This window comes from Pollachius pollachius (genome assembly GCF_949987615.1).
Source record: "Pollachius pollachius genome assembly, chromosome: 8".
In the NCBI taxonomy this organism is placed as follows: Eukaryota; Metazoa; Chordata; class Actinopteri; order Gadiformes; family Gadidae; genus Pollachius; species Pollachius pollachius.
This window is the reverse complement of record NC_136941.1, coordinates 23625320-23652872: the sequence shown is the minus strand read 5'-3', so window position 1 is coordinate 23652872 and position 27553 is coordinate 23625320. Positions and strand designations below refer to the sequence as shown.

Genomic DNA, 27553 nt, shown 5'->3' with positions numbered 1-27553 from the left:
ACCCAACGGAGCTCTCTCTGTCAGCCCGGGTACAAGATCAACACCCCAACAGGTCAGCTGCCACTCGCCGAATAGGTGACGCGTCGTTTTAAAATGGTATTTTATTATTTATTATTTCCTATCTTTCAGTGAAGACCTTCCAGGTGGCGGCTGATGTGTATGAGCGGATGGAAAACACTCCTCCTGGACCGACCACGAAGCTGCCGCCCAACACTGACTTCTATGCCGGGGCGTATGCAGCCAAAGTCCAGCTGCCCTATCAGTCCATACCTGGCAAGACCCACCGCAAGATAGAGATCGAGCGGTACGCCGTGTGATCAGAACAACAGAAAAGCATCGGTGGGATCCACATCACATTGTTTGGTGTCAGTTTGGGTCATGTGTCCCGTTTCTTCTTGTTTTTGTTTGAACTTAGACGGAGAAAGGAGTACATGAAACTCGACATAGAAAAGCTCCTGTCAGAAAAAGGCATAGACTCTATGCACCTTATGCCTGTACATCAAACCAGTGGTAGTGAGGACCATGTGCAGAACCCAAATCAACCTGGCCCACCTGCGTCTAACTATCTACCTTTGGAGGTAGGCCTTGTCGTGTTAAAACACCTCGTTTTAGATCCATCTATTGTTATGTATTTTAAGCACATAAGCTGCCCCCACATAGCCACAAGGGGAGCAGGACCAACATATAAGCTGCAATAATTACTCCAGTCACAGATGGCAGCACCTTTAGACAGGTGAGGAAGCCGGACAGGTGAGGAAGCCGTCACATAGGCCACGCCTACTTGATACAAACGGGGAGCGGGAGTCAGATGAGGTCAGAGACATGGCAGACCCGTCGAGAGCCCAGGGGAAGCCCCCCGGGGCTGTAAGACAGCTCTGCGGTATCTCTCTCCATGCGTGTTAAATACAATTCCCTCCTTTTGCTTCATAGTTACCATACCGAAATACTTTAACAAATAAAGTGATTTAAAAGCGACCCGGATTGAACTACTTTCTTCAAGAACACGACACCACACAGTGTCATGGTCTGACTGATATCAGAGACTAAGCTGCCCGTCACCGGTCCCTCCCCTCCTCAGGTGTTTGACAATGAGGAGTTTGACTGCCGTACGCCTGCTGACTGGCTGGCTCTGGGCTGTGCAGAGGCCTCTTCTGAGCGTAAACCTGTCCCTGCTTGGGCCCTGCTGTCCACCGACGACCAGTCTCCGCCAGGTACCTTCAGTGGAGCCTTTCTCGAGGCACAAGGTATTGGTATCATCTCTCACCCCCACGGAGCTCGCTCTCTCGTGCTCTGAATGCACAGTCTGGGGCAGTTCACCTACCAACCAAAGGGGCCAGGAATGACAAGACTTCTATGATTTTTTCGCAGAGTACATTTGGATTGGATATTTGTGGATCGTTTTTTTTTGTTCTCTGCAGAAGAACCTGACAGCCCCGGTGGTCCCCACAGCTGGCAGGCGGTGGGGGTTCTGGCCTACAGCCAGGAGAAAGGCCGGTACCTGGTGCAGAAGGCTGATCAACATGGCCGATTACGGGTGCAACAGAACACCCCCGTTCTGAACGGAGGGGCCGGTAAGGGCAAGTACTCTGCTGAGCATCACGTCGTTTGGGGACATTTTCCTTCCATCTCTTTTAACTCAGTTCTTTTATCAACCATTATTCGTAGCTTATTTTGGACATGGTCATTTAACGCAATTTGAATGCAGTGGCAGTTCCTTTAAGGAGGATTCTTGCCCGTCCACAAGGTGCCCTCCTCTTCCCACTTGGTTTTTATTACCTTGCCCTCTAGGAGGAGTCAGGGTAAGGGGTAGTTGGGCAATGCCTTTCTGTGAAGTTCAAACAGTCATTTTGCAGATGCTTTTCTCCGAAGCAAATTGCAACATTTAAATGCATTCATTAAGGAGCCGGTAAGGGAAGGGCCACTGCTCCTCTGGCTTCTCCGTTGAAGCCCAGAACCTTTCCCCTGGGAGTCGAACACCTTTATCCCCAGACTATCCGATGCTAGTCCCTATTCGCATGGGTTTGACTCCTCCATCTTCTCCTCGGCCCAGGTGACGATGCTCTGCCCGGGGCTGGCTCCTGGGTACCCAGGATCCAGCTGCTGTTCAGCGCGGAGGACCCTCGTGTGTTCGCCGAGCGTGTGCAGTGGGCCCAGCGTGCCAGGGAGAAGGCGGAGGCCATGATACTGTACGGCCTCTGTGTGGACTGCATGCCTGTGTGGAGTGGGGCGGGTGGGACGCCCTCCTTGGACGCGGCCACTCTGCAGCACATCTCGGCCGACGCCCTCTCCACGCCCGGACTCAGAGGGAGGATGTAAGCATGGCTCATGACGGCATCATGTTGTCCCCCAGGATCTGGGTCACGGTGGGGATAGGAGACAGAGGTGGAAGAGATAGAACACAAGTAGATGTTGCATAGGAAACTCTTATCAATTATCTACTTTAATTATTTATTATCATTTACTGTTTCATCACTTTATAATAGCAAAATATCTAAAATACAAGATATATAATGCCAATATAATGGTATGCTGTGTCAGGCTGCAGGAGTGTGTGAAGAGGCTGGAGGCGGAGATGAAGCAGGAATATGATCACACCATGAACCGCATCACCTTTGACAAGGTGGTGAGGAGTCGCCCAGAAGAGTTTCCAAACATCACGCTGCCGCAGACACAACCCTGGCCAGTACCACGCAAAGGTGTCCATATATGTATTTTTGTGTGTGTGTGTTTGCACTTACTGTAAATTTACAGTAATGTACTGGCATGTACTGTTTATTTACAAATAAATACAGCAGACTGCTGTAATATGTAAATGTGTATGTAAATGTAAATGTATTTGTAAAGCACATAATATGACAGTAATCTACTGGCAGCAAAAGGATAAGGCTTGTACTGTTGCACTCCTTAGGTCTTAGCTTGCATAGTTTGTGCAGATAGCATGATGTTCAAAGATCGTTTTCAAGCACATTAGCATTTAGCTTCTACCAGAACTAAACCAGAGGTTTAGAAAGCACTTAGCCTCTAGCCATAAAACGCTGCTCGGCTACGAGATCAGCCTTCTGCTTCATCAGCCAGAACAAACAACCAACACAGGGGTTATCCCTGAGCGCCCTATTTCCCCAACCTCAACAAGGGGAAATGTTATTTTCCCAAGATTCTTTGCTATTTGCAGTATATGGCTGTAAATGAACACATTGACCGATGAGATGCTTGAACGATCATTGAGACTCCCACAATGCACTGTTTTTCACAGCATTGTACTGTAAATCCTAAATACAGTAGATTACTGTCAGAATTCGTGTGTGTGTGTGTTTGCCTTCGTCCATGAGTGTGTGTTTGTGTGCGTGTTCGCGTGAGTGCATGGGAGAGCGTGTGTGTATTTGTCTGCATGCATGTGTATATGTTTCATGGCTGTGGCAGTGAAAGGACTGCGTGTCCAGGACTGATACGAAGATGTATCCACAGGCTGTTGGTCTCTTCCTGATTATCCCTTCAAGAAGAACCGCGCTGTGTTTGTCGTCAGCTGTCTGCTGACCAAACCTGAGGTGATCGGCGCTCTGTCCGAAGTGTGCGCTCAGTGCAACCGACTGGGCAGCATGAGTCTCTTCCAGGTCACATTCAGCAGGCCGGTGCGTCTGGAAGCCTTTGAGCTCATCCAGTCTCAGATGCATTCACAGGTATTGCCATCAAAGCTTATTGTGAACACTTGTTGCTTGTATCAAATAGAAGAAACCAACAATGAAAAAAAAAAAGAAGTGAAACTGTGATGTAGGGGCAGAGAACATTTCAAAGACATGTTTCAGAGAATGATTGTTGCTTGGTCAAAAACCATGTTAGGACATGTTAAACCCATAACGGGGATATCAGAGGCATGCAAAAGAGAGAATGCCTCAAACTCACGCACAAAGTCATACCGCTTTTCTCCTTTTTCTCCTTCCCTGACATCCCCAGGTCTCTCTGTTCCTCCGGGAGACCTGGGTCTCCACGCTGTGTGAGAACATCAGCTCCAAGCTGCGGTCGATGGGCCCCGGCTGGTACAACCTGGAGGAGTCGTGCTGGGAGGTGTACAGGATGTCCAAGCTGTGTCGCCTGCTCTCCGTGGTGCGCTACAGGCTGCAAGACTCGTTGCGTCTCCTGGTGCAGCGCTCACTGCAGGGCCTGGCCCGGCTGGTGCTGGACAGCTGCCACTGTGTCCATGCTGCTCCTTCAGAACTGGTCTGGGGCAGCGACCTCATCACCAGCCCTTACAGGTAAAGGCAAACAGCCACGGGGAGTTTACTTTTCATTTACTTTTAGGGCATTTAGCAGAGGCTTTCATCCAAAGCGACTTGCAATAAGTACATTTGTCAGAAGAAGGTGAAACAACAATAGATCGCTGTGGGTGCAAGGATGTTCATAGACCCACGTGCCAAGCACAATCGCTAGGTTAACCCATTCCCTGTATACAACATAGATAGCTAGGTTAAGATTTTACAAAACAAAGTAGTAAAACTAAGTACGTCTTACAATAAGTGCGTACATTAAGTGCCCGGACGTACAACACACATTAAGTGCGTAGGAGGGGTGGAAGGGGGAAGCTTTACAGAGTCTAGGTGAACTCACAAACTATCAAGAATTTGTGCTTTCCCATTTAAAATGGGAAACATAAAAGAAGGAAAATGGAATACACCAGTGCATATGTACATACATTATTAAAGAAAGCTTCTGCATTACATGTATGCAAGGAACTGACTGCAAACCTTAAACAAACACACACACACACACACGACTCCACTGCATTATGCCTGTCTGTATCTGGGTCCAGGCCCAAGAAGAATCCCCTCTTCCTGGTGGACCTGGTTTTGGATCAAACCGGAGTCCACTACAGCACCCCACTGGAGGCGTTCGGGAGCTCTGTCATCAACCTGTTTGACAAAGGCATCATGGCCACACACAGTGTGCCACAGCTCGACAAGGTGAGGAGACAGAACTATCCATCCTCCTTCTTAGTTCACAACCGGCTGCCCCTTCATTTCTTCTCCGATGGTATTGGAGTATTTGGCATCGTAGTTACATATTATTTTGATCTGCAGTTTGTGATGCAGCAGATGTTCTACAGTGGGGTTCCGCTGCTGGAGTCGGTTGGTTTGTGGGAACCGGCAGTGTGTGAGCTGAGAGACCAGGTCAGCGCGGCCCTGAGACAGGCCTGTGGACCCCTCAGGGCCTATGCTGCTGAATATGAGCAGTACCTGGAACTGCACAACTCAGACTTAGAAACCCTGCTCAGGTACGCACCTCCAGAAGATGCTCCTCCGTGCACACTTACTATGCACTATTAGCATAGTACATATTCTGCGAAATCACTATAATCAATAGTGATTTTGCACTATTTTACCCAAGGCAACAGACTCAGATACGTGTCCTAAAGAGTGTTTGAGCTATTTGGTCGAGGATATCAAGGATCTGAGTCCTGGCCCCTTGTCTTATTACACCTTTATTTATCTTACAATTGATATGTTTAATTGATGTTGTTATTCATCACGTGAGAAAAGCTCCGCTGATGAACGGAGAGATGTACAGCTGGTTTGAAGCAGAACCGCTGTCAGCAGACAGCTGAACTTGTTCTCTTTTGCTTGTCCACCAGGGCTGAGAAGCAGGTGGAACAGACAGCGCAGGAGGTGAAGAAGGAGGTGCTAGAGATCCTGAAGGAGAAGAAGAGGCTGGAGTCGTCCTTGCCCTCCCTCATTGTGATCGGTCCGTTTGCTGTCAGTGTGGACAGCGTGCGCCAGGCCCTCTCTAAGAAGCGGAAGGCCCTGGCGAACGGCATGATAGACCATCTGACCTCTACACTACGCAAGCAGGTCGACCTGGTGAGCCCAAGATAGACTCTACATAGTCACCCCCCTTAACCCCCCACCCCACAACCGCACTTATGGTATGTTGTACGGCCTGGCGTTTAATGTGCACACTTTCTGTAGGTTATACGTCCTGGCACTTAATGTATGCACTTATTGTATGTTGTGCAAGCTTGCACTTAAAAACAGTACGAAGCATTGTGTAGCATCTTATCCTAGCTAGCTTTGTTGTGTACGGGGAATGGGTTAACCTAACAATTGTTAGTGCTTGGCACTTGGTTCTATGAACATCCTAACTGTACAGACGGCGATATGTTGTTGTTCCTTCAGACAAATGTACGCTTTGGATAAAAACGTCTGCTGAATGCCCTCAATGTAAATGTATATGTAGGGGACTCACGGCTGATAACTCATTTACACATTGAGATGTTCTTTTAGGTAATCTTTTAGGTTATTGATCACTGCCCCTCTCCTTGCATCATGATCTACTGTGCGTGTGTCCAGGCCTGCGAGCAGTGCAAGGCCATCAGCAAGAAGCTGAATGAGAAGCCCAACTCCATCGAGGAACTTACTGAACAAAGAGAGTGGATGCAGCAGATCCCTGACCTGCTAAAGAGTCACCAGGTACGGATAAGAAAGAAGATAAAAGCTGTTAGACCCTTGTTCCACTCAATCACTTCTGAACAGACCCACCTGCCCCTCACAGGAGGTTCTGGAGAAGGCCCTGTCGGACTACGACCTGGTGGATGAGTTCTTCTGCAGTCTGTCTAAGGAGGATTTCAACGCAAAGTAAGACCGCTGACGGCACAGCATACTGATACTACTGATACTACCTTCACTTATACACTTGAGATGTTCAGCAGACACTGAAATCCAAAGTGATGTACGGGGACTTCAGATACGTGAATTGGGGAGCAGACTTGATTTGGGAATCTTGCTCTAGTCTATGTGTAGACGGCGGGCATTGGGGATCAAACACAGTACCCTTCAGCCCGGAAACCCCTAATCATTATGCTTTCCTGCCCTATAACTGATGATATGATGTTGAGCTTTTTGTGTGTTGAGATGGGACCTCATCGTTTTGGGAAAGGTGCATATGAAGTTGTTCTTGACTCGCTCTGACTGTGGCGGGGTTGTGTTCAGGTGGGCCGCCATCGGCTGGCCTCAGAAGATCCTCACCCAGATGGAAGAGGCGGCTGCCCAGCACTTAGAGGACGAGCAGAGCTTCCACAAGATCCAGATGGTGGACCAGAACAATTTCCAGGAGAGGCTGGACTCACTGCAGGTTGGTTTAGCAGAATACTGCGAGAGAGTTCTGGTGCCGTGGTTCCCAGGCTTTGACTTTAGGTTTGCCACTTAGTGGTCATCAAGACCTTTCACAGACCACCTCATATAAATACACATAAAAACAGGTCGACTCTTTGTTTGTAATAACAAGCCATAATACTATATTTATTCAAAATATTATCATTTATTTCGATAATTCTTTTGATTAATATAAATGTGTATTTGAAGAATATAATCCCATGTACCAACTGCAGTACCCTTGCAAACCAGCATTGACATATGTACCTAAGGTTAAAAACACTGTTCTAGTGTTATTAGCCTTAATTACGTTAGTTAGGTTTCTGTTCTACCTTTCTATGACGATTTAGGTTGTTCGAAATGCAAAAACATTACAAGTGTCATAGATAAAGTGCCATATCATTATTTCAAAGTATTTTTATAAACCTTGTTTTTTAAAGCACACCACAGCATTTTTTGAAAGGATAGGATTTCTAATTCCCAGCCCATTCCTCTTAGATGTTGGTGGCCGGGTTTTCTGCCCACACCGACGTTGGGCGGGCCCATGAGACAGCCAATGAGGTGAGGCGCCTGGCCAAACAGATCCAGGAGTCCCAGGTAATGGCCCAGACGTACAACAACCGGGAGCGCCTCTTCGGGAATCCCATCACAAATGTAAGCATGGCGGCCTACAACTTTCACCTTTTGAATAGCTCGAAGGCTACCATTGATTGTATTTCCCAGTCCATTGTGTTACCAACCCCTTCGGTTTGCTGTGATAGAAGATAAAAGACCGCTATCCAAGTTGGAGTGTGAGTTTAAGATACTCTCTCTTATGTTTGTCTCTGATATCCCCTTTTTTTGTGTTAATATGTTCTATAAGACTATCAAGAAGAGGGTTATTGGCATCCCTGATGATCTCAATTCAATTAAATGAAAAACCAACTTGTCCCAACAAACTGGAAACCAACCTGTGTTAGTCCACAGGTCAACCTTGCCTTATTCCTTTACCCTAACGCTGCATTGCTGTGCAGTACGACCGCCTCAAGAAGCTGACCAAGGACTTCCAGCCGTTCAGGGACCTGTGGGCCACCACGTCCGACTGGCTGCGCTGGCACAACAGCTGGATGAACGACCCGCTGGGCGCCATCGACCCCGAGCTGCTGGAGCGCAACGTGAACCAAGCCTTCAAGAGCATGCACAAGTGTGTGAAACAGCTCAAGGACGTCTCCGGTGAGTCACAGAAGCAGAATTGACATGTGGATTAAGAGGGCTGGCTCTATAAGGAGCTCTTGACCCTCTGGGATGTGTTGTGGAGGTCCACCCCTGAAGTAAGGTGAAGGCCATACTAGAGGACAACAGCACGGCCAACTGTTGTATAGCATATCTTTTAGTAAAAGTGCCTTTAGAGTCTTATAATTCCCTGATTTCCATGTCATGTAAATTATATTCTTGTATATTTTCTTTCTGTTACTGTTTTAACACTAACCCAGTGTTTATACTCTGTAACTTTTGCGTGTTGTACGCTGAGCAATGATCGAGCCCTCTTCCATGAGTTGTAACAAGTCTCTGTAAGGCTGTGGGATTGTGTGCATGGATGAAAAAAAAAGTATTTATTTGAGTGCACTTTTTGACAGCGAGTCTGTCAAAAAGTATAGGATTAAATTTGGTAGCGATTGACCAAGCCCTCCTTCTCCCTTAGACTGCCAGGCGGTGGCGGTGGAAATCTGCGACAAGATCGAGGACTTCCGGCCCTACATCCCCTTGATCCAGGGCCTGAGGAACCCGGGTATGAGGATGCGCCACTGGCAGCAGCTCTCGGACGACATCCAGATGAACGTGAAGCCCAAGGCCAACCTCACCTTCTCCCGCTGCCTGGAGATGGGTCTGCACAACCACGTGGAGGAGATAGCCAGTGCTGCGGAGGGGGCTGGGAAGGAGTACGCCATCGAACAGGTAGTGTCGTCAGCTCAGGGGGCCTCCGTAGAACGGAATCTACCTGGATCTTCTCTGTAAATGTCTGCCTCCAGTGCACAGCCATCAGGGCAAGCAAAATATGAAAAGGCTGTTGAATTGAATATGGGATCATGAACTCAAAGTCAGGTTTCTAGGTCATGTTTTTCATCGTTCTCGATGTTGTACTTTTTGGGGTTGCGATGTGAAATTCAATATTTTCTTTTTAAAAGGGCTGTAGGTACTACTTAAGAGATGTTATTTGAGTGTCATTTGTTGGTTTGGAGAATCCATCCTACCTGTCAATCGGGAAGTGCATGAAATGCAAAGCTTCTCAATGGTGGAGAAGCGTAGTGAGGGAGGGGCGCTTCTATGTGTTATATTCCCAAGGCAATTCTGCGCTCTGTCCTACAACTCTTGAATCTTACCTACAGCAACTTTAACCGATGTGCGCTGCTCAAACACTTCCTGTCTGTCCAACGCAGGCCCTTGATAAGATGGAGAAGGACTGGTCCACGGTGGCATTTGATATAGTGGCCTACAAGGACACAGGCACCTACATCCTGAAGAGCCCTGAAGAGGCGTCCCAGCTGCTGGACGACCACATCGTCATGACCCAGAGCATGTCCTTCTCGCCCTACAAGAAGGCTTTTGAGGAGCGCATCAGCAGCTGGGAGAGCAAGCTCCGGATGACACAGGTGCACAAATGCATGCACACACACACACACATGCACGCACGCACGCACACACACGCACGCACGCACACTCACACACATTTTCACATTTTCACACACACAGAAACACACGCATTCAAAGAAACAGACACACACACACACACACACAGACACACACACACAAACATACACACACACACACACACACACACAGACACACATACACACACACACACACACACACACACACACACACACACAGAAACACACAAACACACGCGTTCAAACAAACACACACAAAAAAATATTAATAAATACGGTGCAACTGTCACTGATCTGGTCTTTGTGGCTCTGTTGCCCACTGCTGGTTGGCTGAAGGACGTGATGGAGGAGTGGGTCACTTGCCAGAACTCGTGGCTCTACCTGGAGCCCATCTTCAGCTCGGATGACATCAACCGGCAGCTTCCTGTTGAGGCCAAGAGGTACCAGAGCATGGAGAGGATGTGGAGAAAGATCATGAAGAGCGCCTTTGAAAACAGACAGGTGGGCATGCTGATATACCGTTCTGGTCCTGGGATATAAGATTATTACTGCAATTATACCAGAGAGACTGTTAGAAATAGCTGTGTGGGCATGTTTCTGCTATAATGGCAACTGTGTTTGTCTTTAGGTGATTGACGTGTGTCCAAATCCCCGTCTGCTGGACAGCTTGAGGGAGTGTAACAAGCTACTGGAGCAGGTCCAGAAGGGGCTCAGTGAATACCTGGAGACCAAGAGAGGCTCCTTCCCCAGGTACAAGACCCTGTAGAGCCAGGCTCCTTCCAGAGGTTCAAGACCCTGTAGAGCTATGCTCCTTCCAGAGGTTCAAGACCCTATAGAGCTATGCTCCTTACAGAGGTTCAAAACCCTGTAGAGCTATGCTCCTTCCAGAGGTTCAAAACCCTGTAGAGCTATGCTCCTTCCAGAGGTTCAAAACCCTGTAGAGCTATGCTCCTTCCAGAGGTTCAAGACCCTGTAGAGCCAGGCTCCTACCAGAGGTGCATGACCCTATAGAGCCAGACTCCTGCCAGAGGTACATGACCCTATAGAGCTATGCTCCTTCCAGAGGTTCAAGACCCTATAGAGCATAGCTCCTTCCAGAGGTTCAAGACCCTGTAGAGCTATGCTCCTTCCAGAGGTTCAAGACCCTGTAGAGCCAGGCTCCTAACAGAGGTTCAAGACCCTGTAGAGCTATGCTCCTTCCAGAGGTTCAAGACCCTGTAGAGCTATGCTCCTTCCAGAGGTTCAAGACCCTGTAGAGCTATGCTCCTTCCAGAGGTTCAAGACCCTGTAGAGCTATGCTCCTTCCAGAGGTTCAAGACCCTCTAGAGCTATGCTCCTTCCAGAGGTTCAAGACCCTGTAGGGCTATGCTCCTTCCAGAGGTTCAAGACCCTGTAGAGCTATGCTCCTTCCAGAGGTTCAAGACCCTATAGAGCTATGCTCCTTACAGAGGTTCAAAACCCTGTAGAGCTATGCTCCTTCCAGAGGTTCAAAACCCTGTAGAGCTATGCTCCTTCCAGAGGTTCAAACCCTGTAGAGCTATGCTCCTTCCAGAGGTTCAAGACCCTGTAGAGCCAGGCTCCTACCAGAGGTACATGACCCTATGGAGCCAGACTCCTGCCAGAGGTACATGACCCTGTAGAGCTATGCTCCTTCCCCACGTACATGAAGGACTTCCACTGGAACGGATGCAACCTGCAGCATCTTGTCAAGTCTGTGTTTGACTGAACTATATGTGATGGCTGATTTGGAGTAATGGCTCTTTGGCTCTTCTTGGGAGAAGAGCCATGTTCTATACCTGTTCTAGACTGTGGAAGCTGTGAATGTTGTGGTGTCACAATTCACTATCCATGATGATGCATATTGGGATTGTTATTATAATTACTGCAACTGTCGATGTGTGACCTCAGGATAAATAGTCTACAGGTAGCAAGGTGCTGGTAACAGATTGATGGTTATCATGTTTCTTTAGGTTCTATTTCCTGTCGGACGACGAGCTTCTCGAGATCCTGTCCCAGACCAAGGATCCCACCGCTGTGCAGCCCCACCTGCGCAAGTGCTTTGAGAACATTGCTCGGGTCGGTCCTGACAGGCATTTATCATCCCTGAAACTCCCTTTATTCATCATTTAGATCTACCTATCAAAGGTGTCAAACTCGCCCGTTGGGTGATTCAATCCTGCCAAAAAGTGTGCAGGTCGGTAAATTTGAGGGAACGGATTTGAAAAAAGCCAAAAGAAATAGAAAAGAATAACAGGTAAAGAAACAAAGTAAACATTCATCAAAATGAAGTCAATAGTAAGCCAGCGGGACTAGTGTGTACGCAGCAAGTAAAATTGATTTATTATGTCGTGTCCGCTGCCATTTCAATACCCTCAGGGAAAGTTAAGACAAATACACTGGTCAACTTTGTGAACAATTTTATATTTTCATGCGGGTCACAATTAAAACGAATTGTCCGGCCCCAGTTGACTAGCATTTGGTCTATTACGGCCCGCAACCTCAATCGGGTTCGACACCCTTGTCTATACGCTGTCCATATCCACATTTTTCTCTTCACCCAATATGTTTCCCTGTCTGTCCTTCCATTGAACCTCCCATCTCAGAACTGAGTCCGTACCGTTACGTTTGTTTTTGCTGCGTATTTGTTGATATGTGGAGCTCCGTGTTCAGCGGGATTCTGGTTTTCATTGCTTTTTGTCGGCATTGTTGCAGCAATGAGTCCAATGCCATCCCCCCTGCTCTGCTCTCAGCTGAAGTTCCAGGCAGACCTGCAGATCACCCACATGTACTCCGGGGAGGGTGAGGAGGTGGAGCTGCTACTGCCCGTAAGGCCCAGCGGGAATGTGGAGAACTGGCTGAGGGAAGTGGAGAGGTCCATGAAGGCCAGTCTGAGGGACAGCATCCACCTCTCCCTGCTGGCATACCCTGAGGTCTGGGGGGATTACTGGACCCCTTTCGGTCCTGGACCACACGTCTACCTCTTTCCCCGTATTTACTGTACTCTAATATACGTATATAGTCTATTTACTATACTCTAATATACGATATATATAGTCTGTTTACTATACTCTAATATACATATATAGTCTATTTACTATACTCTAATATACGTATATAGTCTATTTACTATACTCTAATATACGTATATAGTCTATTTACTATACTCTAATATACGATATATATATAGTCTGTTTACTATACTCTAATATACGTAAATAGTCTATTTACTATACTCTCATATACGTATATAGTCTATTTACTATACTCTAATACACGTATATAGTCTATTTACTATACTCTAATATACGTATATATATAGTCTATTTACTATACTCTAATATACATATATAGTCTATTTACTATACTCTAATATACATATATATAGTCTATTTACTATACTCTAATATACATATATGTATAGTCTATTTACTATACTCTATTATACGTATATAGTCTATTTACTATACTCTAATATACCTATATAGTCTATTAGCTATACTCTAATATATGTATATAGTCTATTTACTATACTCTCATATACCTATATAGTCTATTAGCTATACTCTAATATACGTATATAGTCTATTTACTATACTCTAATATATGTATATATATAGTCTAATTACTATACTCTCATATACGTATATAGTCTATTTACTATACTCTAATACACGTATATAGTCTATTTACTATACTCTAATATAGGTATATATATAGTCTATTTACTATACTCTAATATACGTATATAGTCTATATACTATACTCTAATATACATATATATAGTCTATTTACTATACTCTAATATACCTATATAGTCTATTTACTATGCTCTAATATACGTATATAGTCTGTATACTATACTCTAATATACATATATATAGTCTATTTACTATACTTTAATATACGTATATGTATAGTCTATTTACTATACTCTATTATACGAATATAGTCTATTTACTATACTCTAATATACCTATATAGTCTATTAGCTATACTCTAATATACGTATATAGTCTATTTACTATACTCTAATATACGTATATATATAGTCTATTCACTATACTCTAATATACGTATATATATAGTCTATTTACTATACTCTAATATACATATATAGTCTATTTATTATACTCTAATATACATATATATAGTCTATTTACTATACTCTAATATACGTATATGTATAGTCTATTTACTATACTCTAATATACGTATATAGTCTATTTACTATACTCTATTATACGTATATAGTCTATTTACTATACTCTAATATACCTATATAGTCTATTAGCTATACTCTAATATACGTATATAGTCTATTTACTATACTCTAATATATGTATATAGTCTATTTACTATACTCTCATATACCTATATAGTCTATTAGCTATACTCTATTATATGTATATAGTCTATTTACTATACTCTAATATATGTATATAGTCTATTTACTATACTCTCATATACGTATATAGTCTATTTACTATACTCTAATACACGTATGTAGTCTATTTACTATACTCTAATATACATATATAGTCTATCAACTATATGTATATAGTCTATTTACTATACTCTAATATAGGTATATATATAGTCTATTTACTATACTCTAATATACTTATATAGCCTTGTAAGAGCTGTGTGTTGTGCTTTTGGCGCCCCATAGCAACCCCGAACCGAGTGGGTGTTGTCCTGGCCGGGTCAGGTGGTGATAGCCGGCTGCCAGGTGTTCTGGACCACTGAGGTATCCCAGGCCCTGGAACAGGGAGACCTGGCTCATCGCCTCTACCCTGAGCTCCAGACACAGGTAGGCTCAAGGGGGTCCCCCCCGCTACTACCACATCAGTCGGCTTGGGATGCTATTTTTCATCAAGGATTCTTCTGGAAGAAACAAAAGGCCACCGCTCCGTGTGTGTGCATATAATGCCTATTCAAGAAGCTTAAAGGTGCTTGCACAATTCTCCCACAAACACCCAACTTTAGAATGTTGGCAGTTGGGTTCAACATGGTCACCAATAAGAAACTTCACCTCAACGGTCAACAACCACCAACGGTGTTGCACACTGACCCTTGGTAGTGTTTGTCGGGGCAGAGTGTAAGCATCTGAAAGGGTAAGTAAAAAACACTTTTAGCAACTAGAACCTCTGTCTAAGTGTTTGAAAAAATGCAATCTAAGCCGTGACAGTCGTAAAGGGAAAATTGGGTTCCATAGGAGCAAGTGTGAGGGGCATTGTCAAAACACACTTCACACTCACTTTAGCTACGGTATGCAGCCAGTAAAAAACACCAATCTGGAAAAATGTTTTAGCTGGAAGGATCAGACTTCTTATATTTTACTGGAGAATTTTCCCGGTTTAAAACCTTGCCTTCGTTTTAGTAAAAAAAATAAAGAAATGTCCAATTCCTTAGAAACAAACTGAACCCTTCCAACTGAAAAAAGTGATTGTAAGGTTAACTTGTCCTATAACATTAAGTGGATGCTGTTTGTGGTGTTTAGCTGGGTGACTTGGTGCAGCTGGTGAGAGGCGGTCTATCCAAGATGCAGAGGGCGGTGCTCTCCGCTCTCATAGTCATCGAGGTTCACTCTAAGGATGTCGTGGCCAAGCTGGTGGAGGAGGGCGTCTCCAGCGTTAACGACTTTGAGTGGATCAGCCAGCTGAGGTTTAACTCGCTCAAGCATTGTGATTCACACTCACGTCTGTGTTAACTCAATACGATGATCAATGCGTGAAGCATTGATCTTGGTACCTGCTGTTTGCAGATATTACTGGGCTAAAGAGGACCTGTATGTCAGGGCAGTGAATGCAGAGTTCCTGTATGGATACGAGTACCTGGGCAACTCTGGGCGTCTGGTCATCACCCCCCTGACCGACAGGTGAACTCCCAGCTGATAAACTAATATTCTGGCTCAGCAGGTGCCTTAAGGCTGGTTCAAACAGTTTAAACACACCCAGATTATTTCAGGTGCTACCTGACCCTCACCGGGGCACTCCACCTGAAGTTTGGGGGTGCTCCCGCGGGACCGGCTGGGACGGGAAAGACAGAGACCACCAAGGATCTGGGCAAGGCCCTGGCCATTCAGACTGTGGTGTTCAACTGCTCGGACCAGCTGGACTTCATCGCCATGGGCAAGTTCCTCAAAGGACTGGCCACGTGAGTCCTGCACAATCCTTCATACCCTGCAGACATTTGCTCTACCATGCACACCAAATAAGTCGCCACTCTAGACCTACGTTGTATTGGCTTGTTTTGTGTTCCTTTCAGCTCCGGGGCCTGGGCGTGCTTTGATGAGTTTAACCGTATCGACGTGGAGGTGCTGTCTGTAGTAGCACAACAGATCACCACCATACAAAAGGCGCAGCAGCAAAGGGTATTAGGCTGCCTCAGAATATATATACATACATGGATCTTTATATGGATATTAGAATGTAAATGATGCTCGCTACCGCTCAAACAGTAACAGCTTAAACAATGGAAATAGAAAGAAAATCTTTGCAATAATAATTTGATTCCCTCTTGTTCCTCGACTCATTTTGTGCAAACCAAATAACATGTACCAAGGTGTACTCACCACTCTCAGCTTAATGTGTGTGTGTGTGGCGGTTGTAGGCGGAGCGCTTTGTTTTTGAAGGGGCCGAGATCCCCCTTGTCCCCTCATGTGCCGTCTTCATCACCATGAACCCTGGTTATGCTGGCCGCACCGAACTACCTGACAACCTCAAGGTCCTCGACTATGATGAGAAGATAATAACACTCTGCATTCACTCTAATCAGTACTAACTCTGACTCATGTGTATTTCAAACCACTTCAGGCCCTGTTCCGGCCCATGGCTATGATGGTTCCTGACTATGCCATGATTGCAGAGATCTCTCTGTACTCGTTTGGCTTCAGCAACGCCAAAGTCCTCTCCAAAAAGATCACCACCACCTTCAAGCTCTCCTCCGAACAGCTTAGCGCTCAGGTAATGAAATGCAGTTTAATCATGAACATTAACTAGCCAGATAAAACTTGTGAACTCGTATTGCTGTTTGCAGGATCACTATGACTTTGGCATGAGAGCCGTGAAGACTGTGATCTCAGCTGCTGGAAACCTTAAGAGAGAGAATCCAGACATGGATGAGGTAAGGTAATTTTTTTGCTGAAAAGACAGCAATTAAGCAATTAATTCGAAAATATCAATACACTGGTTCCTATTTAACCCTCTTCCCCCCAGGAGTTGATCTGCCTGCGGGCCATCCGAGACGTCAACGTCCCCAAGTTCCTTCAGGATGACCTGAAGCTCTTCAACGGTATTGTGTCAGATCTGTTCCCGAAGATCAAGGAGGCGCCAGTAGACTATGGCGCCCTGGAGGAATCAATACGCAACGTCTGCAACAAGAGGAACCTCAAAGATGTTGATGGTGAGTGTGGTGTGTACGTTTGGAAGCCCAAGCCAAAATTGCCGTGGCATATACTGCTAAATCAAGGATACAGGGACTAGAATCACTCAATGTTTGAGTGCTGTGTGTTATATGTGTTGCGATTCTGTGAAATGTCTAACTCATTTATGTACGATTTACGGGTTTAACGTATGGGTATTATATTGGGGTACCGGTTCTATTTTCCTGTGCCTGTTCCTGTCTGCAGTAGTTTTCTTATCAAAGTTTCTTAACAAAAAATCATTGTTAATGCAAATTAACTGTTAGCAAATAGACTATACTCCCTCTGTAGGATGGTATCATCATCATATATCATATATATATCCACTAAGAAAACATCAATGTTTCTTCCAAGGCAGAGTATCCCGATACTAAAAATGAGCCGATTCATCCCCCATCCCTTCAAGGATAATGTTGATTGGTGATGATCCCTACCTTCTGTCTGTCAGGATACATCACCAAGTGTATCCAGTTGTACGAGACTACAGTGGTAAGACATGGCCTGATGTTGGTGGGGCCAGCTGGGTCAGGCAAAACCAAGGTGAGTAATTCAACCCTGTGCATCCCTCCTCGTTGTTTACATGTATAATACACAGGCATGATTTAGCAAGGTCGGCTGGTCAAGGGTATGTCCATGCGCTAGTGTTACGAGACGCTCGGAGCAGCCATCACAGCCCTCAAGGGCCAGCCGTCGGTGGGCGGGGGTGTGTACGAGGTCGTTCACATCTTCGTGCTCAACCCGAAGTCCATCACCATGGGTCAGCTCTACGGGCAGTTTGACCTGCTCACACATGAGTGGTAAGCAGTGATTCCCGATCGGCGCAAGGGAGGGAACATCCTTCACACACAAGCCCACATCTTGTCCCCCTCGTAGGACTGACGGTATCCTATCCTCCCTGATCCGTGGCGGGGCGGTGTCCATGAATGAGGAGAAGAAGTGGTACATGTTTGACGGGCCCGTGGACGCTGTGTGGATCGAGAACATGAACACAGTGCTGGACGACAACAAGAAGCTGTGCCTCAGCTCGGGGGAGATCATGAAGCTCACCGATGTGAGACCTTCTTACTATTTGAGGAAACTCCTTGTTCCTGGTTATAGACCTTATTTCAATGCTTTTTTTCCATCGCGACTTTCAGGGAATTCGTATACGTGTTCATCAAGAGCAGGTAACGGTTAGGCAAGAATACCTACAGTTAGGCTGTGGACATTGGAGATCAAACCGAGTAAATCTGGCTGGGAATCAAAGCCATCAGCCACTATACTATCCTGCCAACTATAGAGCAAAAAACATAGAAATCAAGCAACAAAAAAATGGATTATATATGTATGTAGTCGTTATGTAATCGTTACAAAGCAATTATAATGACCTGTTTATTCACTGAGATGATTTCATATTTCGGTTACGTTATGAGTCCTTCTCTGTGCTGTTGGGTGTGTGTTCTATGCAGGTGATGACCATGATGTTCGAGGTGCAGGACCTGGCCGTGGCATCTCCAGCCACCGTGTCTCGCTGCGGCATGGTGTACCTGGAGCCCAGCATCCTGGGCCTCACGCCCTTCACTGAATGCTGGCTGCAACGGCTCCCAGGACCCCTCCGACCCCACACAGAGCAGCTCAGCTCCCTCTTCACCGCCTTCCTGCAGGTAACGCTTTCACCTCTAGCGCTGTGTTTCTCACCCTATCAAAAGACTAGTACACGTCTATGTCCGTGACCACATACAGTTGGTTACATGTGGAGAATGAATTTGTTGCTGTTGTAAACATATTGGATATCCTCGGAAATGAGAAGATAATCCTTTGATTTCTGCTGAAATGAGAAATTGCTTCTTTGTATTTCAACAGGACTCCATCACTTTTGTGCACCAGTCAGTGAAGGAGGTCATCGCCTCGACGGACAGCAACCTGACCTGTAGCCTTCTGAACCTGATGGAGTGCTTCTTCAAACCATTCGTTCCAAAAGAGGTAGGTCTGCAACCCGTCCCTGGTTAACCCTGCTGTTTATCCAAAGGCCATTTATGAAGAAGAGATTCTCCAAGCTTGACCTAAAACACATTTGCCAAAATAATAGTTGTAAAGTAGTTTTGGTGAAACAGCAATTTGACCATGAGATCAGGGTATGTGGTACATCACAGCGGTTTGAACGAACAACACAAAGAGGATGCTTCACCTCGATCTCCACTCATTTCCTAATGTTTGGTACTGCAGGATGTGAAGCCCCCTCCACAGCAGACACTGGGCCGCCTGGGGGAGCTGATCCAACCCTGGTTCATGTTCTCTCTGGTGTGGAGTGTTGGAGCCACCGGAGACGGGGGCAGCCGCCAGCGCTTCAGTGCCTGGCTCAGGGGCCGAATGGCTGAGGAGAAGGTCAGTTCACATGTGTCAGAGTGGTTTGCATGGCTGAAGGATGTGAAAGGTCTGGCGGAACACTTTGCTCATACTGACACTGTCTCCTCTAGAGGAACACTGTGCTCATACTGACACCGTCTCCTCTAGAGGAACACTGTGCTCATACTGACACTGTCTCCTCTAGAGGAACACTGTGCTCATACTGACACTGTCTCCTCTAGAGGAACACTGTGCTCATACTGACACTGTCTCCTCTAGAGGAACACTGTGCTCATACTGACACTGTCTCCTCTCGAGGAACACTGTGCTCATACTGACACTGTCTCCTCTCGAGGAACACTGTGCTCATACTGACACTGTCTCCTCTAGAGGAACACTGTGCTCATACTGACACTGTCTCCTCCAGATGCACATGTGTTTTCCAGAGGAAGGCGTGGTCTATGATTACATGCTCGACGATGCAGGGATCTCTAACTTTGTGGATGGACATGAGGATGACCAAGAGAGAAAGGTATGTCAACTACATTCATACAAATCAATTCATAAATATGAGTACATGGCCGATATGGACAGCGGCGTGCTGCTCCTTAGGTGCAGTGGGTGGGCTGGATGGAATGCACCCCCAACGTGGTCATCACCCAGGAGACAAGCTATTCTGACATAATCGTTCCCACACTGGACACTGTGAGAACGTCATTCCTGCTGGACATGCTCTTAGCAAACAGGAAGCCTGTGAGTATTAACGCCTCCTTCCCCAAATTATCCGTAGACGGGTAAAGCCCCTCCCCCCCAATTCAAAGCATTTAAACGAGTAGGAAAGAAGTCCACTGATTCTAGATAGTATACAGATGGTATTCAAGCTAGACCATGACATTTATTTCCGGAAATTAAATCCTCCACTTACGCTGTGTTCTAGCTTATTTACTCTTACCAAGTAGTATCCACGTTGACTTTTTCACCTGCACAACAATCAGCTCTTATCTTCCTTTATTATTATTTTTTTTTCGTTACCAAGATTACATTGCAGCCCTTGCATTTGTGGAGATATATATTTTTTACTTTTGCTATGTTATTTTCAGAAAGAACTTGTTAACTGAAAATGTTAACTGACATTTAACCATTCTGTCTCCAAGACCATTGAAACAACATAACAAGTTCAATTTTAGGTGAGCTCTGGGCACCGTTTCCCGAAAGAATCGTTGGCCTGTGGTGTGTGAAGTTCGTCGTACGAGCATCGTACAGATTTCACACGGTTTCCCAAAAGCATCGTTGGTAACGAACGTCGTGAAAACACTCGTAGCTAATGAGGGCTCCAGGGGTACTCGTAGGGTGCTAAGATTGTAACTAAAGCCTCAGTGGAGTCGCCAGCTGGACTTTCCGTGGTATTGGATGTGTTTTATTAAAACTTATCCAATACCACTAAATGTCCAGCTGGAGCAATTTCGCAATGAAGTTCACTATTTATTGGACCTTGTCTAGACAGTTACGAACATCCCTGACCATAGTTCATCACGTTTGTAGCCTGGAGATCAGGTGTGAACTCATTATTGCATGCGGGTGTCTTCATTCATAAAAAAATAAAAACATTCGGGAATATTCAAATTATTCTAAAAAGGTCTAGACTTCTCCAGTCAACAAAGAAAGCCCGAGCCGTGACGAACGGGGGATTTTACTCCCTCGGTTTTAAACAGGAAACTTGAGAAAAGCCGGTGAAATCGCCGGGCGTGCCAAGCCGAACCGGCTTTGCAGTGTAAAAAGGCCTATACATCATCCTGCACAACTATATGGGCAGGATCTAGACCAAGCTCTCCTAATTGGGTCAGCAATAGCCGTGTGTCAATGCCCAGCCTCTGCGTTTGAATGCTAATGAATGCATTTTTTTATGTTTACACCAAAGATTCTAGACTAGAGTGCGCGCCAATCAATGAAACCTTATGCGGAATCAGATAAAGCTCTCTTTGCTGTGCAAAGCATGTTTCAGAAATCCTCAAATTAAGATAAATGTAGTTGTCACACAAGCTATTTTTGACCTTTGTAATATGGAATTATTTCAGGGGGTAAAATGCCGTGAAAAAATATACGCACAGTACGTTCAGGATTAGGACTGATAAAGCATATGTCAGCCTAGGCCTAATCAATAGTGTTTTAATATTTGTAGCGTTCATATTATTGTAGTCTATTCCTTTCGTAGGATACTCTGCCTTTGGCCTTGATGGTGAGATTGACACTATTTTACTGCAACATTCCTGCGTCTCCCCCTCCTACAGAGCCCATTTCAGCACTGTGTCAGTGGACCGTTACAAGCCTACGAACGTTGTTAGCGCAGTGCAAGCGTGTTCATGTTAAGAGGAGTTTCGGGAAACGCTCCAAAGAAATGTACGAAGGTTCGCACGATGCTTCATGAGAATGATCGTACGAGCTTGGATCCATCGTTATCGGGAAACGGGGCCCAGGTCTCAATGGCTCATTGTTCATCTGAATGAAGGAGCTAATTTGTGTGTTGTGATTTATCATTTCCCCCCTTAACCATTGTTGTGAAGGTCCTGTGTGTTGGTCCCACCGGCACAGGGAAGACCCTGACCATGTCAGACAAGCTGCTCAACAACATGCCCGCTCAATACGTCACACACTTCCTCAATTTCTCGGCCCGCACTTCAGCCAATCAGACTCAAGATTACATCGACAGCAAATTGGACAAGAGGTACTCACTGGCAATATGCCAGTATATATCACACAAGCTTCACTTTTATGCTGATTATAGTCCAGTACATAAGATGACCTGCATTCCAACAATACATACTCTCCCTTAACTCAGCCTGTGTTTCTCTGTGAAGTGTATTTATTGATGTATGTGTGCACGTCTGTCAGACGTAAGGGTGTGTTCGGGCCTCCGCTGGGCAAGAGCTTCATCATCTTCATCGATGATCTGAACATGCCCATGTTGGAGACCTACGGTGCCCAGCCTCCCATAGAACTGCTCCGCCAGTGGATGGACCACCGAGGCTGGTACGACAGGAAGCAGATAGGTAAGACAGGAAGAAAACATTTAATAGTTGGTTATTTAGCAGATCCTTTAATCCACCGAAACTTTCTAGCTACACATCATCCATGCTGCAGGTAACATTTAAGCCTCTGGCTCAACTGGGCATACTGGCGCTCGCAGACTATGGACATTGGTGCTCAAATGCCAAAAAAAACCTTCGTCTGGGTGTCAAACATCCTAAACACAAGCCTACCCGGGCCCCTTCTACTTGCAACAAGGAATGAAACGACCTATCTTCTGTTGTTATTGCTTCCAACACAGGAACCTTCAAACAGGTGGTGGACATTAACTTTGCATGTGCCATGGGTCTGCCTGGTGGGGGACGCAACCCGGTAACGCAACGCTTCACGCGCCACTTCAACCTGTTGTCCCTCACCCAGATGGAGGACGCCAGCATGAAGACCATCTTCTCTACCATTCTAGGGAGCTGGATGGGTGAGTAGCGTCTGTGTGTGTGAGTGTGTGTGTGTGTGTGTGTGTGTGTGTGTGTGTGTGTGTGTGTTTTTCTGTACGAGTGTGTGCGTTTGTGAGTGTGTGCCTTTGCTTGTGTGACCGTGCATGCATGCAGAGGTGAAGCAGCTACGAGTCTTGAAGCCTGCATCCTGTTTTTTCTCTCCTTTCCAGATGGACAGATGAGTCAGAAGGCCCCAGGCGGTAAGGCAGGGAAAGAGAGGAAGCAAGTGAAGTGAGGGCATAGCATTTAAAATGACGCGAGACAGTTTCAGCACAGGGCGTTACCACCGTCTTCAGTCTACAATGGCAGGATAGGGGGTATAGCCCAGCTTTACCAACATTGATCAGGCAAACTATTAGCGTAGACTTAATAACTTGACATTGATTTACAGTTGCTTCATCTCTTCGTCTCTATGTTGTTCACTAGTCCCTGTCCCGGCCCTCCAGCCCCTGAACAGTCCTCTAGTAGATGCCACCCTGAAGGTCTACTCCACCATCACCTCTCAGCTCCTGCCAACCCCCGCCAAGTCCCACTACACCTTCAACCTGCGGGACCTGTCCAAGGTCTTTCAGGGCGTGCTGATGGCCGAGGCCTCCTCCATAGAGGTACGTAGTCTAATCGTTCAAGAATGTATGGTATTAGGTGCTGGAATGAATTCCCCATGGTTAATGTGACTAGGTTTGACCTCCAGCTGGAAGGTTATGGGTTCTGACCCCAAGGTCCACAGTATACCTGAAAGAGTCCCTGGGCAAAATGTTTAACCCCTAGCTGCTCCTTAAAGCCCTGACATACCAAACCCACGTCAAAGAAAAAACAACGACTGTTGCGTCGCCTCGCATCGCCTGTGACTTGGCCAAAACGTTGCACTTGAACCACTTGAACGCACACTAGAGCCAATGGCCAACTAGCAAGGTCTGTGTATCTTTTAAAAAGGGACAACTGTGGCCCAGGAAGGCAGATGAAAATGAAACAAAGCAGCGTTTGTCTGCAACTCTCGCTCTGACGGTTTCATAATATACTTCTGTAAAGTGGTCGAAGATGAACAGGCAATCCGAGTGACTAAACAGACGCCTAGTAACCCCAGTTTCTGCAGGACATACCACAGAAACTAGGGCTACAGACGCTCACCGACAGCACCACGTTGTCCCGCGGCCGACCTCTGGCCTGGTGTGTCAGGGTCTTTAAAGATCCCATATCATGTTTTTTAGGGTTAATAACTGCATTTGTGGGTACTACTAGTCCAACATACATCCTGTATGTTGGAAATACGCCTTATTATTCTCCAACTGTAAACCAATTTCAGCTTCTTTGAAAAACAATCTGTTTTCTATCATGTCGCTTTAAGGCCGCAGTCCCGAGTAGCCCAGTCTGCTGTGATTGGTCAGTGCGCCCACTCTGTTGCGATTGGTCGAACGCTTTGCGCGGGTGTCGGCAAATTCACAACCCAGAGAAGTTTTAAACATTACGGGTAGCTGGGAGGCGGGACTTCTGCACTTCGGCCCCTCCCACTGCACAGTCTGACGTTCCATTATTAAAGAAGTAAAGTTTCCCCCTGGCTCGGACTTCGATTTATCTAGCTAAGCAGACATAAAACATACGAGGGGTATTTCAGACGCACGTTCAAGTTAATTCAAACTAAATCTCATTACAATGAAAACAGGATCTCTTATCCTTCTAATTATAACAAAAATATATTCACTTAAGGCGCATGCGTCTTTCAATGTAAATGCAAAGGAAAGGGTTCTATTGAAGCGTGTATCTTTTAACATAATTCTTATAGGCTATTCGTGTTTGTGTTCGTGTTCGTGGTCAGAAAACAATATTGCTCCCGACTGTGGACGGCGTTTTCCTAATGCGGTTCCCTCCTCGGCCTCACATCCTTCCTACCTATACTGAGTTCCAAGAGGAATCTCAAGCCACCATTAAAAGTGCCAGAAGGGGGAGGTTATTTTCAATAAAATGAAAGTAAGAATAAATTGGCCCTAACATCATGATACAACCCCTTTAAAGAGGAACCAAATCTGTTGATCCCGCCTTTGTAACATGCTTCAGCTTTTGTCCGTCAGTTTGGTTTTCCTTTTCACGGATAAAATATGTATAAAATAATCAACTAAATGAATCGAGTTTGTGCGTTTTGCTACTACTTCATTGACCAAAACAAGTTTTATATTATTGTAAGTTGATTTACTAGTTATTGACTCCAGCACTGCTGTGGTGATCTCCACCAGGACAAAGTGCAGCTGCTCCGGCTCTGGTACCATGAGAACTGCCGGGTGTTCCAGGACCGCCTGGTAAGTCCCCAGGACAGGGACTGGTTCGACCGGCTCCTGCAGAGCTGCATGGAGGAGCTGGGCTGCAGCGTGGAGGAGGTGGTGCCCTCCAGACCGGTCCTGTACGGAGACTTCATGACCCCCGGCACGGACAACAAGGTCTACGCACCCATAGACAACCAGGAGAGGGTATGATCTCCAATGTCTGGTCCTGCACAAATAGGATTAACTGCTTCGAAAAAAAATTGCAGAAATGCTGTGCAAATAATAGAAATATGTATTTAAATAATCTGTGGTTGTAGTGTGTTTGGGGGTGGTTTGATTCCTCCAGGTTTTGTTGTAGTGTGTGTGGGGATGGTTTGGGGGTGGTTTGATTCCTCCAGGTGTTGTTGTAGTGTGTGTGGGGATGGTTTGCGGGTGGTTGATCCAGGAGCCTGACTGCTTGGGGGAAAAAACTGTTGGTCATCCTCTGGGTTCTGTCCCTGAGGCTTCGGTACCGTTTCCCCCGACGACAGTAGCTCAAACACTTTCTGGTTGGGGTGGCTGGGGCCCCTGATGATTCTGAGGGCCTTCTTGACCCACCGGGCCCTGTAGACATAGCCAGACCACCGTGCTCTCCCTGGACTGTTGTCAGGCCTGGGTGGCGACGCAGACGTTGAGGGAACGGAAGCAGAAGCGGGGATGCAGAGCGGGTCTGCTAGTTAGGCTGAGGAAACAGCCCTTCAGACCGGCTCTGGCGAGCATCTTCTTGAGCAAAGCCAGATCCATGGTCAACAAAACAGACGAATTGGAGTTATTGATGGCGGAGAATCGGCACACTCGGGACTGTCGCGTGACGGTAATCACGGACACTTGGCTTCACTCGCTCGTTCCGGACGCAGCAGTACAGCTGACTAGCCGCACCATGCACCGCTTTGACAGAACCAGCAGCTCTCTTAAGAAGAGGGGAGGAGGTTTGTGTATTGACATTCATCAAGGCTGGTGTACGGACAGCAGAGTTATAAACACCCACTGCTCTCCCGAACTGGAGACAATGACTGTTCTGTGCAGACCGTTTTATCTTCCAAGAGAGCTAACAGTGGTACTAATAACTGCTGTATACGTCCCCCCGGATGCCAACGTTAGCATGGCTGTCTCCCAGCTCCGCGAAGTGATAAGCAGACAACAGAAGGCTCATCCTGAGGGAGCTTTTATTGTTGCTGGGGATCTTAATAAGGCCTGTCTAAAGTGTCGTGGCAATTTCTCTATCAGATATTGCGTCTAAGACAGGTGAGATATTTAGATGCAAAAAGCACACAATACTTGTAGGCAATTGCTGGTCACATATATTTGTAATAAAAGTATGAACAAAGATACATCTCAATATGCATCAACAAATAATAAAACAGGCGTACAATAATAATCTGAGGCCTCAGATGGGAGTTCGCCCTGCGTCTTACTTCATTCTCTAAAGGTACGCTAGGAGAAGTCCACAGAGTGTTCCATGTAATGAGTTCTTATTCACTTGGGTTGGTTTCTGGAGGAGGGTCTGTCCCCCAATAAACCAAAAGGCTTTGTTTTACCAGATGGTAATCTCTACAATCGAAGCTCCCCAGGATGCCATTGAAGGGGTTCGCGGCCGTGCCATGTAACCTTTTGCTTCCACAACGCTAGCCAGGGGGTCAAGGAACAAGCCCATACATCAAAGGATTGCATGGAAACAGATCACATCATAAAGAAGACATAGGAAGAGGCAGGCAATAAAATGCATCAAACGAAACTCAAAGGTTCACACTTTAGATGACCCACAAGGAGTATAGAAGGCAGGCAATGTATACATATATATATCACACAAAATAGTAACAAAACTTAAGTTCATAGATAGACAAAAGAAAACAATACAACATGTAGATTTTCCATCACAAAAGAGCGTGCTTCCCAAGTTTGTGCAGTATGTCCAGGGTCCCACCAAAGGTAAAAACACATTAGATCGGCTTTACAAAAATCTTAAGAAAGCATACAGGACAATACCCCTTCCCCACCTGGGCAAGTCGGATCATATCGGATCGGATCGCTGCTCAGTGTCCCAGCTTACATACCCCTCAGGAGAAGAATAAAACCAGCCAAAAGAACTGTAAAAATCTGGCCCGAGGGAGCACTCAGCCAGCTACAGGACTGCTTTGACCACACTCAATGGGCTGTTTTTGATCATCTGGAGCTAAATTACCATACTGAGACTGTTTTGTTTTAT

The 27553-nt window shown here is 45.9% G+C and overlaps 1 protein-coding gene across 1 annotated transcript in view; it reads left to right on the top strand.

The window, feature by feature from the left end:
- Positions 1-167: 167 nt before the first annotated feature.
- dnah1 (dynein, axonemal, heavy chain 1) overlaps positions 168-27553 on the top strand; it is a gene marked incomplete at both ends in the record, with an annotated part of 50987 nt that continues 23601 nt past the window's right edge. The window contains 45 exons of the mRNA XM_079741127.1: positions 168-304; positions 416-578; positions 1079-1211; positions 1419-1571; positions 2051-2312; positions 2539-2696; positions 3466-3677; positions 3952-4250; positions 4805-4955; positions 5073-5266; positions 5624-5849; positions 6339-6458; positions 6541-6623; positions 6978-7119; positions 7638-7793; positions 8153-8351; positions 8821-9074; positions 9557-9769; positions 10124-10288; positions 10416-10537; positions 11758-11863; positions 12538-12717; positions 14457-14597; positions 15288-15451; positions 15552-15665; positions 15755-15943; positions 16055-16160; positions 16400-16513; positions 16603-16752; positions 16826-16912; positions 17005-17191; positions 17659-17750; positions 17853-18007; positions 18084-18261; positions 18659-18853; positions 19053-19172; positions 19416-19574; positions 19963-20067; positions 20148-20288; positions 22097-22257; positions 22425-22582; positions 22861-23034; positions 23224-23253; positions 23480-23658; positions 25282-25512. Coding sequence (XP_079597253.1) covers positions 168-304; positions 416-578; positions 1079-1211; positions 1419-1571; positions 2051-2312; positions 2539-2696; positions 3466-3677; positions 3952-4250; positions 4805-4955; positions 5073-5266; positions 5624-5849; positions 6339-6458; positions 6541-6623; positions 6978-7119; positions 7638-7793; positions 8153-8351; positions 8821-9074; positions 9557-9769; positions 10124-10288; positions 10416-10537; positions 11758-11863; positions 12538-12717; positions 14457-14597; positions 15288-15451; positions 15552-15665; positions 15755-15943; positions 16055-16160; positions 16400-16513; positions 16603-16752; positions 16826-16912; positions 17005-17191; positions 17659-17750; positions 17853-18007; positions 18084-18261; positions 18659-18853; positions 19053-19172; positions 19416-19574; positions 19963-20067; positions 20148-20288; positions 22097-22257; positions 22425-22582; positions 22861-23034; positions 23224-23253; positions 23480-23658; positions 25282-25512 — 7158 coding nt within the window. The remainder of the gene's footprint in view (positions 305-415; positions 579-1078; positions 1212-1418; positions 1572-2050; positions 2313-2538; positions 2697-3465; positions 3678-3951; positions 4251-4804; positions 4956-5072; positions 5267-5623; positions 5850-6338; positions 6459-6540; positions 6624-6977; positions 7120-7637; positions 7794-8152; positions 8352-8820; positions 9075-9556; positions 9770-10123; positions 10289-10415; positions 10538-11757; positions 11864-12537; positions 12718-14456; positions 14598-15287; positions 15452-15551; positions 15666-15754; positions 15944-16054; positions 16161-16399; positions 16514-16602; positions 16753-16825; positions 16913-17004; positions 17192-17658; positions 17751-17852; positions 18008-18083; positions 18262-18658; positions 18854-19052; positions 19173-19415; positions 19575-19962; positions 20068-20147; positions 20289-22096; positions 22258-22424; positions 22583-22860; positions 23035-23223; positions 23254-23479; positions 23659-25281; positions 25513-27553) is intronic.